The 13,405-nt window shown below is 37.2% G+C and overlaps 1 protein-coding gene across 1 annotated transcript in view; it reads right to left on the reverse strand.

Moving 5' to 3' along the window:
- LOC139745005 (uncharacterized) overlaps positions 1–13,405 on the reverse strand; it is a 176,285-nt gene that overhangs the window by 96,182 nt on the left and 66,698 nt on the right. The window contains exon 4 of the mRNA XM_071655409.1: positions 11,971–12,763. Within this exon, the coding sequence (XP_071511510.1) occupies positions 11,971–12,763 (793 nt within the window). The remainder of the gene's footprint in view (positions 1–11,970; positions 12,764–13,405) is intronic.

Genomic DNA, 13,405 nt, shown 5'->3' on the forward strand with positions numbered 1-13,405 from the left:
TATCATTCTTGTTATTACAGCCTTTTCATTTCTTTCTTTGTTTTGTTTTGTCTTATTGTGTTTTCTAGCAAGGGGGTTTTCCCGGGACATATATAGGTATATCTCAAACACCAGTACATTTACTCCATCTGTTCCTGATATACTGCTTATGTCTAAATCTTTTTTTATAAGATTCCATACAGACCTTTTGCTTCCCTTTCCTTTACATATAAGAAATTACAGAAAATTGTCAAAGTAATGGGATTTAGATCTAAAACATGTCAAAGATCTAAATCCTTCAGCCAATCAGGAATAAATATTTGCCTTCCTGCTTACAAACACAAACAAATTGATTCACAAATGTTGTCTCGCTGCTTTTTTTTCTGTTGTTCTTCCCTTTAAGAAAAAAAAAAATTGAGCCCTTTTTCAAGTACTACTGTGAGACAGCAGTGACTACAGCTTGGCTGTGAGGCAACCAGCTCTGCCTATATGACTCTGGCCTCAAGAGGGAGCCATACCATCCCCTCTTGGTGTCTTCGCCATCATAATTATTATAGAGGGGCTGGTTTTCCACAAACCACTGGCAGACAACAAAAAGCTAGATAAATGGAGAGAATCAGAAAGCACAAAGAAGAAAGAGAGAAAATTGCTGATTTGGTAAAGGCACAAAATTATTTCAATTGCCTGACTACAGCAAATGAGCATTCTCCATGAAAGAGAGACCTGTCTAAAGAAGAAGCTCATGCCTGAATGTAAATAGGTCCTACAGCATAAGTCTTTCATATCATGTCTACATTCATTCAGAACATTTTCAACAAAGCACTGGCATGTTTGTTCCAAGACTTTTTTTTTCTCAGAATGTCCTTTTAACCAATCAAACATGATTAGATCTATGATCTATTATATTTGCTGTTTTCAACAACACAGAGTTTTATCTCTCATTCAAATTTATATCATCAGTCAGATCATCCTAGCAAGTTGCCAACCTATCCAACAAGACAATTTACAAAGGTGAGCTCTGACTGAGAAGTGTACTGGAGTTCTCCTATTTTTGTTAGACTGTGTAGTACAATTTTTTGTTTGTTTTTGTGATCTGTTACCAGTTTGCTTTATTTCTCCACTAATGTTGGTCTTAAAACATACTGCATAGGCCATATATTTAGTCAGTCTAAAGTTTTGCAAATCGGGACATCCTGGCAATTTTGCAGTTGGTTAAATCCGGGAGTGTGGACAAAAACTCTGAACGGAGAAATGTATTCACATTTTATGTCGGGATCAAAGTTAATATTTTCAGGTGTTTTTTAATTCACTAAAAGCACTGAACTCATGAAATTTGTGAAAAAAAACCCTTGGGAAATATTAGGCATAAACATCTTTATACAGGACCATATATTGTATTGTAATATACAGGTGGAGGATACCTTCATAAATAAGATGTCTGCTTGACTGAGACCATGGTCTCAAGAGTGACATGGCACTTTGGTAATTTTGTGCTTTTGTGGAACTGAAGGAATAAAAAAGGCACAAATAACTTGAACCTTGAAGGGCGTCAAGTTAAGGTAAATGAAAGAATTCCACAAAATTTCATTTTTCATGAAAAGCACACATTCTATTGTCTTTTCATTGACATACACTAGTTGTACAGTGTATGTTAAGGGTAACATCATTTCCCCTGCTTTTTGAAAGAGGCAAGTAAAGTGCTCAATATTTCATTATGCTAGAAAAATGAAAATATTGTGAATTTTCTTTATATTTTCTTCACATTGTTGTCCATAATGAGGTCATGAAGTGTAGTAGTCTTCCTATCCAGCAATGATGCCACAACATTCAAGCTGAGAGACAACCAAGAAATGAGTCATCCTTTTCCCACTGCTCCAGCCTCAAAAAGAACTAACCATTTTATGTGAGAACTGGAATCTCTAGGAGATGCTTCTGACAGAAATATAATACACTTGTCATATACAAGCAGGGTAAATTACTGAGTTCAATACAAAGTACCATGAACATCGTGGAGACTTGTTTCATCTATATAGTAGTAACCATGTTTCCTGCTTGGAATCCTTCAAAAAACTTTGAAAATAATGGCTGCCAACCTGATACACTCCACTCTAATAATATCAATATGATTGTACCTGTTTTTAGAAATGCCATTGGATAGCTGGAATTTCAATGTCATGAATGTAAAAGTGTCTGATTAAGTGGGGGGGGGGGGTAGAGATAGAAAGAGAGAGAGAGAAAGAGAGAGAGAGAGACAGAGAGAGAGATTCCCTATTTCTATTTCTTTTTACAAGATTTAGGTGGAATTTGAGACTGTGGTGGTGCTTAGGGCAAGCATTAGGGCAACATCCCTGGTGATCTTGACGGACAAGAAGTCACATACTGAGGCCCTCATTGTACAGCCAAGGCTTTATGGAGAAGTTCCTTGGCACATTAAATAGCACAAGCTTTTCAGCAGCTGGTACATAGGAAAAAGAAAACCCAAAACAAAACAACAACAACAACAACAAACTTTTTGATAATTTTGGGAGATACTTGAACATAATATTATGTTTTGTAACATTTGTGCCAGCTTTTTGCTAGTTCTAATAAGAAGGGATAAACAGTTAATGAGTGAAACACTGATAATTCTATACAAACCTTGATATGATTGCATCACAGAGATTGCATTTACAGACATCACATAGCTTATCCTAGTACAAGTAACATGTTAACATGTAAATTTACTGAATGACTCCAATAAGGTGCCTTGAAAGCAAACACATGATGATGTTTTTATTCACAAGTTTTTGAACAATTGCTATACGGCTACCACATGTATATAAAAGACAAAAATTGTTATTGCTTTAGCCTTATACTACAAGTCTCCAATTGACCTATAAACATGCTATGTCTGCTATAATCACTTTTTTTTAGTCATAAAATAAATGAAAAACTTGAAACTGTCTGTCCAAATTATGTTTTAACCTTAGAATGATAACAATTTGAGAGTGAGTGTTTGTTTCTAAATCGCTGACCAAAAGCATGTTTCTAAAAAATAAAATTTCCATGGATATATTACTTACTTCATAATTTAAGTGAAATAACAGTTTTAATTGTTATTTCCTGAAAGTATCTTTATCTTTTCCTTTCTTTTTTCTTTTTAACATCGTATTATCCTTACAGAGACAATCATATCATTGTGTCTTAGGATGGGTGTATACAGTAGGTAGGAATGCATGCATGTGGACAGCGTGTGTACTGCCATAGCATTGCCGCAGCTTTGTGGGCAGGCACGGTATAGTAAGCATACATGTAGGAATGAACACTGCATGAAGAGATCTATGGTTGGAAGTTGTACAGGTTATAACATGGAACCCTAGACTTCAAGATTTCATTGGGTCATACATCTAGCATGATGAGCATTATGTTACACACGACACCTAACACAATATGACCTAGGGGATAACGCACTGGGCACTTAGGGTCTTGAACTTAGGAATGGCCTCATAGGTAGCGGGGATTTCTTTCTTGCTCAAACAGGTAGAGTTACAAGACGTTCTTACCCACCATTCACTCGGTGATCCCAGAAAGAGAGTTATAGCATACAAGATATAAGGCAAGAGAGGGCAGTATAAACAATGCAATATAACTTTACACTCCACAGATTTCCAAATGTACACTTCAGCATGGCTTGAACAAAAACTTCACTTCACACTCATAGGGCATTGCATGCCATAAAAAGCTGTTATTTTTGTGTGCAGATATTTTTGCAACTGAGGAGGTAACAGAAATTATTGTGAGATGTTGTTTTGGCAATTTGACACCAAGGCTATTCTACGTTCACTTACGCCGGCCTGCCCATTCACTCTGCAAATTTAATGTGATCTACACTTTGTAGCTCAGGTGGCGACATTTTCGCAATGTTAAGAAATTTGCGGACCAACAGTGAAAACAGCAAAATTGATGAAAATCATTACATAAACAGTAACCAGTCTACGGTTCAAACAGGAATAACTGGATTAAGCACTTATCACAGTTATCTAGAAAATGGTATTTCACATCATAGTTATATAATACCAAGGAGGTACTAATAGTACCTCCTTGATAATACCATCCTCACAATCTGAAAGAGAATATAATCTCAATACTACTTTTATGATTAAAGAAAATGACAACAGAAAAGAGATCTGATAAAGAAAAAACAAACAAACATCCAAATGTGACTTACTATCCACCATTCTGCTATGTGCTGGTGTGACCAACAACAGCCAAGGAAGTCTAGCTGGAATCCTGACTGATGACTTATCCCAATCAGTGGCATCCACTTCACCATTACCTGTCCTCCTCTACAGCCACCCTCTGGTCCACTTTGCTGCCCCCAACATGAGTGAGACTGGTTTCAACTTCTTACTATCTTTACTAGCTCATCACCAACTAGCCTTGTATCACAGCCCCACTCTGGTGTATTGGAAAGCTTACATTTACCACACACAAATACATTGTATTATACAGATATGCACGTAGGGTAGTTTTGAACACCTCTTATTGCAATCATCTGTTCTGGTAAAAAATCAACTTCATTTACAGACGATAACACTAGTTAGTATTTTTGACAAAGAAAATGGAACACAAAGGATACTTTCGCAATCTAGTATACCACAAAGCCTGTAAAAAGATAAGTTCTTCATGTGTAGAGAGACAGCTTGCAGTGGCCAGGGTTATAACCACATCAAGTACTAGTAATCAAAGTTAAGAAATGCTCAATTTGATACCTGCTAACAGATTGGAAAGAGTTATCTCTACTTTTGCTTTCATCTCAAGAGGATTATGCCATGTTTTGTGCCACGGCCTAGGAGAGTTCTGTTAATGTTCATAGTGGTTGTTAAAAACTGCCAGTCCTAATTGAGGTCTAAGTGACGAGACTACACAGTGGCACTTCTGCTAGTTGGATAGAGTTACACCCTGCATCTCATCGCCAAGGAGATAAGCAGCTGTACAAGGCATCCTCTACCCTACTCTCATTCTTTCTCTTGTAATTCCATTCAATTCAATTCTACCTTACAAACTCATTTCTCATACCTTCCTCTGTAATGAGACGATAATATACTTCTGTAAATCATGCTCATTTGATCCAATAACATACTCTTTTATGAATACACAGGATTTCCTTTACACAGTGCATTAGTTCTCATGCTCTCCCAAGCAGAGAATGCTGACAAAGTATGGAAAATAGAGTTTATTTGATTGATGATCTATTCAGAAAAAACTATTGTCTTCTGAAAACCTGGTGTCTATTGCACGAGCAAATAGACTATTTCAGTGATAGTAGGCCATGCCTTATGGTATTCAATGTACACTTTACGAGAGCAGGATGGGCAACAAGATTTTCAAATGGCGTGTAACTTGCGAAGTATACTGTCAAAGGAGGTATGTTCTCGGGCATTTTGATTTCGCGAATTTCGCGAGCCAAGATACGCAAAATTAAAATGTACGTGAAAGTTCTTGTCTACACTATACGCATTGAATGTTAGAGGCAACTTGCGAAAATTTTATGCCGCGAAAAATGCCGTCGGCTCCAATTCTCAAAAATTTCATGCTGTGAAAATACAGTGTTTTACAGTAACTAGTTTGTGTATGGGATGATATTTCCATATTCATATGAAAGAAATGTAGTCTTGTCATGTATCTGGAGATACAGTAGCATTGAGGAACACTGTGTCATCAAATAATGCTAAAATGTTGATTGATAAAGACAATTTCTGATGTTCTCATAATACTTGATAATCTTGATCCTTGTTATCTCTGCCCAGTATTCTCTGACACACTTTGTCAAGATGTATGAGTGATCTAAGGAAGATGTGGAATGAGGTCAGAGGTTACAACAAAAGAACTATACTTATCTGTACACATAGTGAGAGACTATCATTCATACACTGTATTTGGGAGTTTCAGAGAAATAAAAAGTGTACATTCTTTTCTCCTATGTGTGTTTGTTAAATAGGTGTGACAATTGGTAATAACCCTGCATTATATCTTCCAATTAGTACATGCTTATCATTAAAGAGGGAATTCATTAAAACACACACACACACACACACACACACACACACACACACTTCTCAAATAATGCAATTTAAATAAGGCGGTGAGTTGGTTCAGTCGGTAGCGCGTCTGTCTGCAACCCAAGCAACCCGGGTTCAAATCCAAGTCTGGACTGAGCAATGTTGTGTGTAAACATACCGTCCCCTCTAGCAAGAGGCAAAACACTCTGTCTCTCGGATAGGACATAAAATGGAGGTCCCGTGTGTGAGAGAGTCACAACTCATGCACGTAAAAGATCCTGCTTCATTCATTCATCGCAAAGAGCAGGGTGTTTGACCCGGTGAAGTGGTCCCACCTCACATCCAACTGGACCCCATGGAAGACCAGCTTAGCATAGCTGAATATGGGCTATCCAGCCATCTTCTCAGATGGAAAATAAACAAACAAACACACAAAATCAAGACATCCAAACTGAGCAGCATAAAACTTTCCCCAGCAATCATGTCTTACATGTAAAGGGAGTCAAAAGTGGCCTGAGCTTTCGATCCTAGCAGAATCTTTGTGAGAGGCAAAATGACAAACAGGCGGAAGAGCAATCACATATAAGGACTACACACAAGAAGAACAGTCAAGGGAGAGCTGGGGACACAGAACAGAGAAAACAAAAGGGATGGGTAGATGTCATGGGCAAGGAGCCCAACAGGTAAAAGAGGGGGATTAAAGCAGGAGGGTAGACAGACAAAAGGCAGAGGTGGGTCAGAGATGATCCCAACGATCAAAGGGGGCAACCTGTGATGGATAAGGCTCATGGTTAGGGTCTGAGAGAGACTACAAGAGAGACAAAACTTGGTGAGGAAGGTTGACATTTTTACAGCACTCATTATCTTGGTAACATGGAAAAATACCCTGTTTTATAAAATATTGCCGATAAATTGACTGTCTGGTAGCCTAGGTACAATATATTTGTAAATTTGTAATGAATCTAAACTTTTTAATGGGGGGAGACACAAAACTCTTGTAAGATACAGAGTGAATTTCATGATATTGATAGGCCATTAAAACACTCCATGATTTTATTTGGCTAAAAGAAAAGAACCCGATCGAGCGTTGCTGACTGCACTGACAAACAAATCTACAGTCTACATTGTGAGAGTCACCTAGTGGCCACTGACCTCAACAGACATCATGTTCACCTATTAATGTCTACATGAGTTGTTGGCATACAAATACAAGGTTCAGTATGTGCCATATGTATGGCTCATCATTTGAACTGCTCACACTGCACTTCACTTGTTCAACATGAAAACTTGAAAGCCATCACATTACATCTTCATGTACCCTCATATGATTAGCCTTGGTATTTGGAAACATCTCCTTTTTTTTTTGTAGAGTTCACGGTCATCTTTATCAAATGTAAGTCAAACTGGAAAAACATTTTTCTGTACAAGCATAAGAAAGTACCTGAAGGCACATTTGACATTTATTAGTGACAGAAAGCGACTAGTTAGACTTGCATTGTCAGTTACTGTGAACTTACTCTATCTTACACGTCTTTCTATACCCAGCATATTTAATGGAGTAACAGGAAACAACAGTAAAATAAGAAAGGGCAAGTCTTCATGTTTTATTTTTATTTTTATTTTTGTTTACTTTTTTTATTCTTCCTATATCAAATACAGTCATGTCACCATCTAGTTACAGGCTGTAAACAGTCTTTATGTGTATGTTCTTAATTTACAATTGTACTTCAGAATAAAAAATCCATTTCATCACATAATTAGTCTTGCCACCAGTGTAGATTTACGGGAGCACAAAAATGCAAGTGGAAAGACTACACGACTTTGCAGAAGAAAAAGGAATCATTATTAATTGATGTTGGCCTGGGTACTGCTATTCCCAGTAGTCACAAATTCATCAAGGCCTGTCCTATCTAATCAGGCAGAGATTTAATAATGGTGTCACAGACTTACCTCTCATCAGTCAGAGGTGACACTCATTCTAGTAAAGGGGCATATCAACCATGGCAACAGACTTTAAACACAGCTGCTTACTATATCAATCACAGGATCTCATGTGATGTCTTACAGATTAGTTTCAGAAGAGCATGATATTATTGATTTTTATTTCCTCATGTCAAAAGGCATAGATAAGCCATAACACTGATTTCTCATAAATGAAACAAATATCACTGAATTCTATCACTAGTCAGACAAGCAGTGATATGAAGTTTCCTCTTATTTTTGGTGGGATGATGAGGTGGCAAAAACCCAGAGAGAAGACTAATGAAGCCTTATCTTTCTAGAACATGATGGAATCTTGGACATTTCTTGTATAGACAGAGACCACTTGAATGAGGAGCAAAATGAATACAATATCCCTGTCTGATAAACCAGCAGTAGCCTGCCAGAACAACCACAGCAGTGCCATCTGCACTGAATTGACCTGATTTTGTCATCATGCCTCCCCTGCCTACACAGAACGTGCTACTAGTGAACTGGTATCCGCTGTGATGCAACTTGCTCTCCCCACATCTACCCCAGGGAATATGCATCTGCTTGGGTCATCATCAGTACAGACAGCGGGGTGTGTTTTGTTTTCAGGTCTCCTGGACCAAGGCTGAAAACACACTAGATTCCAAGCAAGTGTGTTGTTTTTGGTTTCCTTTAAGTTTACTGCTCTTTCGATTATACAACCTTACTTCCAAGAATTTGAAAAACAGTTTTGCTATGTATAATATTGTAATACCTTAAGTACCCATAACACAGACTCATCCACCTCAAGATGGTATGCAGCTCAGAGTACGCACTTAAGTTGCAATAATACACATGAAATGGTTTTCTTTTGTTTATGAGCATATTGACATCTTGTTGGTCTTCACCCATATGTTCACACAGTTGACTGACATCTGTAGGTTATGTGCAGTACTTGTGTGGTGTGAGTTTGGCGGTCATAATTCAAATCTGTAGAAAGTTATTGAGAGTACACCACAAAACTGTGAGTACAGTGCTTATCAGGGCAAGTTCATCAACCTTTTGACCTTTGACCTTGTTGAACTGCATTGGTATTTGAACTTGACTGGCATCTGTAGGTGATGTACTGTAAAAATGGATATTTTTGCGAGACTTATTTTTCGCGCTTGGCCGGGTAAGAAGAGTTTCACATGTTTTCAATTCCACGGAATCAAGACACCAAGTACAGTAACATTTGGCAAGCAAAAATTTTTGCATGCTTTTATTTTTGCGCAAGTTTCTGGTTGCGCAAAATAAGTGAAAATTTCAACACTGCGAAAATTTCCACTTTTACAGTACCTGTGGTGTGCATTTAGTGGTCATAGCTCAAAGCTGTGGAAAGTTAGAAAGAGCACACAAAATTGTTAACGACGCCATCTAAGCTATCGCCATCAACGAAGATGACAATGGAAAAGTGATGAAAGGTGGGAGAAAATCATTGGTAAGGAGCAGTAGGTCAATTCTCAATTTTTCTCGGAATGATAAAAGAAAAAATCATAGATTTTAGTAGCTTTATTAAATTTCATTGCAATTTGTATTCACAGGTGTTAGGACTTGTTGAGCAGCAGTATAGTGAGTGGACATCATTTTATAATATCTCCCTTTCATGTGAGGGTTGTTTCCACTCTCAAGTAGATGGCTTTTGTCAAGTTTTCTTTACTACTAACAAAAAGAGTCTTATTTGTCAATAGAGTAACTAGTTTGTACAATGTATGCCATTGTTTGATGGAATCAATCAATTCGGCTCTCTTTATATATTAATCCAAATGGTTACTTAGTTGTATTTCTTTATTGCACTATCAGCAAGCTTATGTCTTAGGTATTTGATGTAGAGGGAACTAGCTCTTTCACCTATCACAAATATTTCCTGTTTTTATTTGTGTGTGATCTGCATAAGATATGAATGCATAGCTACAAGTTATGAGTTAAACTACAAACACAGCTCCAGCCTCCATTTTGAAGGCATCAAACACCAAGACAGAATCCAATTCACCATACTTTGTCAATATCCAGTCTGTCAACATGTAGCCATACAATATTCATGGCAGATTTTCTCTTGATATTGTTAACTGTTTTAATTTGGAAAAACAAAAGGAAGAAAAATATATCAAACAAACATAACTATCCACACCAGACGAAATCCAATGACCTTCAACCTGAATATAATACAAACTACTCCAGTATTAATTGAAACTGAAACAGGTCAACAGAAAAAATATATTGGACAGATATTAACATGCATTCCTGGACAAAGTGAAGGTCAAGAACAGTGTAAGAATCAGTTAAGCAAGGGGAGCACCAACCACTGTCATCCAAACGTCCATTTCATACTGTGTCTAAAATATGGCTGTATTTACATGTAATGTTTTGAAAAGCTGTTTCCTCTGGGTGTGCATACATAGTACATGTTTGTATAAATTAATGTTTTTCTACATGGTATACAGAAAAAATAAGAACATGGATGTGTCATTGTGCATTATTATGTGTGTATGTGTTTGCTATTGCATGTGTGTACTTATGAGTGCATGGTTATGTGGTAAAAATGGGGAAAATGCCTGTGGAACTTTCACACTTATGATCAAGCACTCCAATCTTAAGATTTCTTGGCTAAAGCATTAAAGGTAATGTGATGAAGTGAAATATCCATTTGAACTCATACTCATTTCACCTCTTTCTAGTTCTCATGTAAAATTAGGGTGTGCGACGTTTTGTTAGTTTTGTGATTTTTTTCTCACTTATATGAAAATTTGTCAACATTTGAAAATATTGTTCCTGACATACAGAACAATGTGTATGTGTGTGGGCATTATGGTAAAAACCCAATGTTATGGGTTTTGTGAATTACCCATGTCAACTTGCTCTCGCTAAAGTATACGCAGTGTGACTGAGAACAATGACGTGAACAAAATAAACTACATGTATGTCACCAAATGTCTTTAAGGCCATATTTTCTTCACGATATGCTTGTAAGACATCAATTTTGAACTTCATTTGCATAAAGATGGCATTATTTTGACTAAATGTTCTTTTAAAACTTGCACACAAAATTTGGACACATTCAGACAAACTGTGTACAATCCCAGAGATACAAAACAAAGGGAAATTGTGTGTGTGTGTGCCTGTGTGAGTGTATGTCACTGCTGTAAGCTTTGTAACCTTTATCTAGCCAAAGGATTTTGGTATGTATAAAGAAAGTCAAACTATGACACTAGATGTTTTAAGGGCTCTCATCACCTTCAAATCTAGCTTTTGAAATAAGCTGTACAATTTGGTGTAAGTCAGCAATTTTGTCTGTATACTTGCTTTAACAAATGAGAAAAGGGGAACAAACCATTTACATGTTGAAAGTGGTACATCTGGCATTCGTGTACAGACTCATTTCTCATTCAGGATAATTAAGAGTAATTGAGGTAAAGAAATGCTCAGGTGGAAGAGACTTTGTATTCACTACCAGATGACAACAGGGTACAGTTGCTAATTGGGAGAACATATTAGATTTGTGGTAATTAGTCCATGTGAACTGAAATATACAGGTACGAAGGGGAAAGAAAAAAAAGATGACCTCACAGCGGAATGGAAAGGTCCATAGATCTAGTTTGATATTTAAAGATACTGCATAAAACAGTCCAACATAACAAAACACTATCTGATCTGGCATTCTCCTGTGTCAAGTGAAATGAAATGTGAAACTTGGCAGGCTTATAGTTAATGCACCATTACAACATGTTGAACCTATCAAATACTTCCTCTGAGATCTTATTTCTAACTTTAGTAACAGCAAAATAACAAGAAACTACAGCAATAAAAACAGAAAAGCAAAATACAAATAATAATCAACAAAAACAACATAATGCCTCCCGCACATGTACCCTTTCATGGCAGAGGGGTTAACAAATTGAAGATTGAACTTAGAAGACATCTTAGCCAGACAATCAATTTCTAATAAAAGAAAATGACTTACTATCTTTGTTCTTCTCCATTCCTTCCATGATAGAGCTCTCTTCCACCACAGCCTGTTGTAATTCCTCTTCTCTAGACTCACTTGTCTCACTGCTGCCTTCCACATTTTGAACAACAATGTTTTGAGGCATCTCCATATGTGCTAATCCTGTGCTTGGCAATGGTAATGTCATTTGTAATGTTTGAACATTGAGACCAGCATTTGGAGCCTGTTGCAGCTTCATTTCACTTGATGAATCGGAGACAGTCTGAACAGGTGTGGTTGATACCATGGTTACTTGTGGTGCTTGTGGTGCTACCGCTTGATTTGTGGCAAGCATTAAAGCTCCATTTGATCCTGCCAAGCTCGGATGTGTAAGAAACAGTGTATTAGGACTTGTGTTAAGGACGCTTGAGTTCACAAGGAAGGCGGTGTTGGTGACCGGAGTTTGCACTACCAGTGGTGCTCCTGTTGCACCCATATTTGGATTCAAGAAGAAAGTCTGCATGTTACCACCAGGTGTGTTTGCATTTAATAAGAATGTTGTATTTGGTTGCATGTTCGTGCTAGGATTGACAAAAATCTGGGGAGCACCAGCTGTGGCTGTTGTGATGTTCTGGTTAAAGAAGAATGGTGCTGCCACTGTGGTAGGGCTTGGTGCATTTAAGAGGATTGGTGTGGTGGTAGCTGGGTTTGCCAACCCTGGTAGCATGACATTAGATAGACTTCCTCCTAGAGATGTGTGTAATCCTTGAAGTGAAGCAGCCCCGTCCTGAGTCATAGCTGGAACAGGAACAGGTTGCATCTCATTCTCCTATTGATGTTCAAGAGAAGAAGAAGATCATGGGCAAACATTTATAGCGTATACTTACCTTTCTCTATATAATGTATGAAGAAACTGCAAGGATACCAGATTGACTCACTCTAACAGTATGACATCATTTTAAAGGAACACATCTATAAACCTTATTGAAGAATATTTCAAATAAAGTGGTGCATCCAGAATGAAAGTTATCATCAATGGTTACAATGTGTTGAGGGCCAAGAAGCCACTGGCTTGCTTCCTGTTACACTTTTATACTCCTTGGTGAGAGTTCTACACAACTAAAATCACAGAGAATGACTGTCCCTGTCATTTCACAAACTGGTATTTCTATTAAATTTTTATTGGTGATCTATTTAATTCATTTCTTTATTTCTTCTTCTTCTTCTTTTTCTTCTTCTTCTTCTTCTTCTTCTTCTTCTTCTTCTTCTTATTATTATTATTATTATCATCATTATTATTATCATTATCATCATTACCATTCTACTGTTATTGTGATGATGATTATTTTATCATTATTTTAATCATCATTTTAGCGTCATCATTTCCGAAAACATGGGCTTTGAGTTCAGTCTATTGCGCTGTGCTACAACATGTACGAAAGATTATTACATGAGTTTGTAACACACACTT

This window comes from Diadema antillarum, unplaced genomic scaffold (assembly GCF_040938485.1).
Source record: "Diadema antillarum isolate AM-2024a unplaced genomic scaffold, OU_Dant_1.0 seq00001227_RagTag, whole genome shotgun sequence".
NCBI classification, from domain to species: Eukaryota; Metazoa; Echinodermata; class Echinoidea; order Diadematoida; family Diadematidae; genus Diadema; species Diadema antillarum.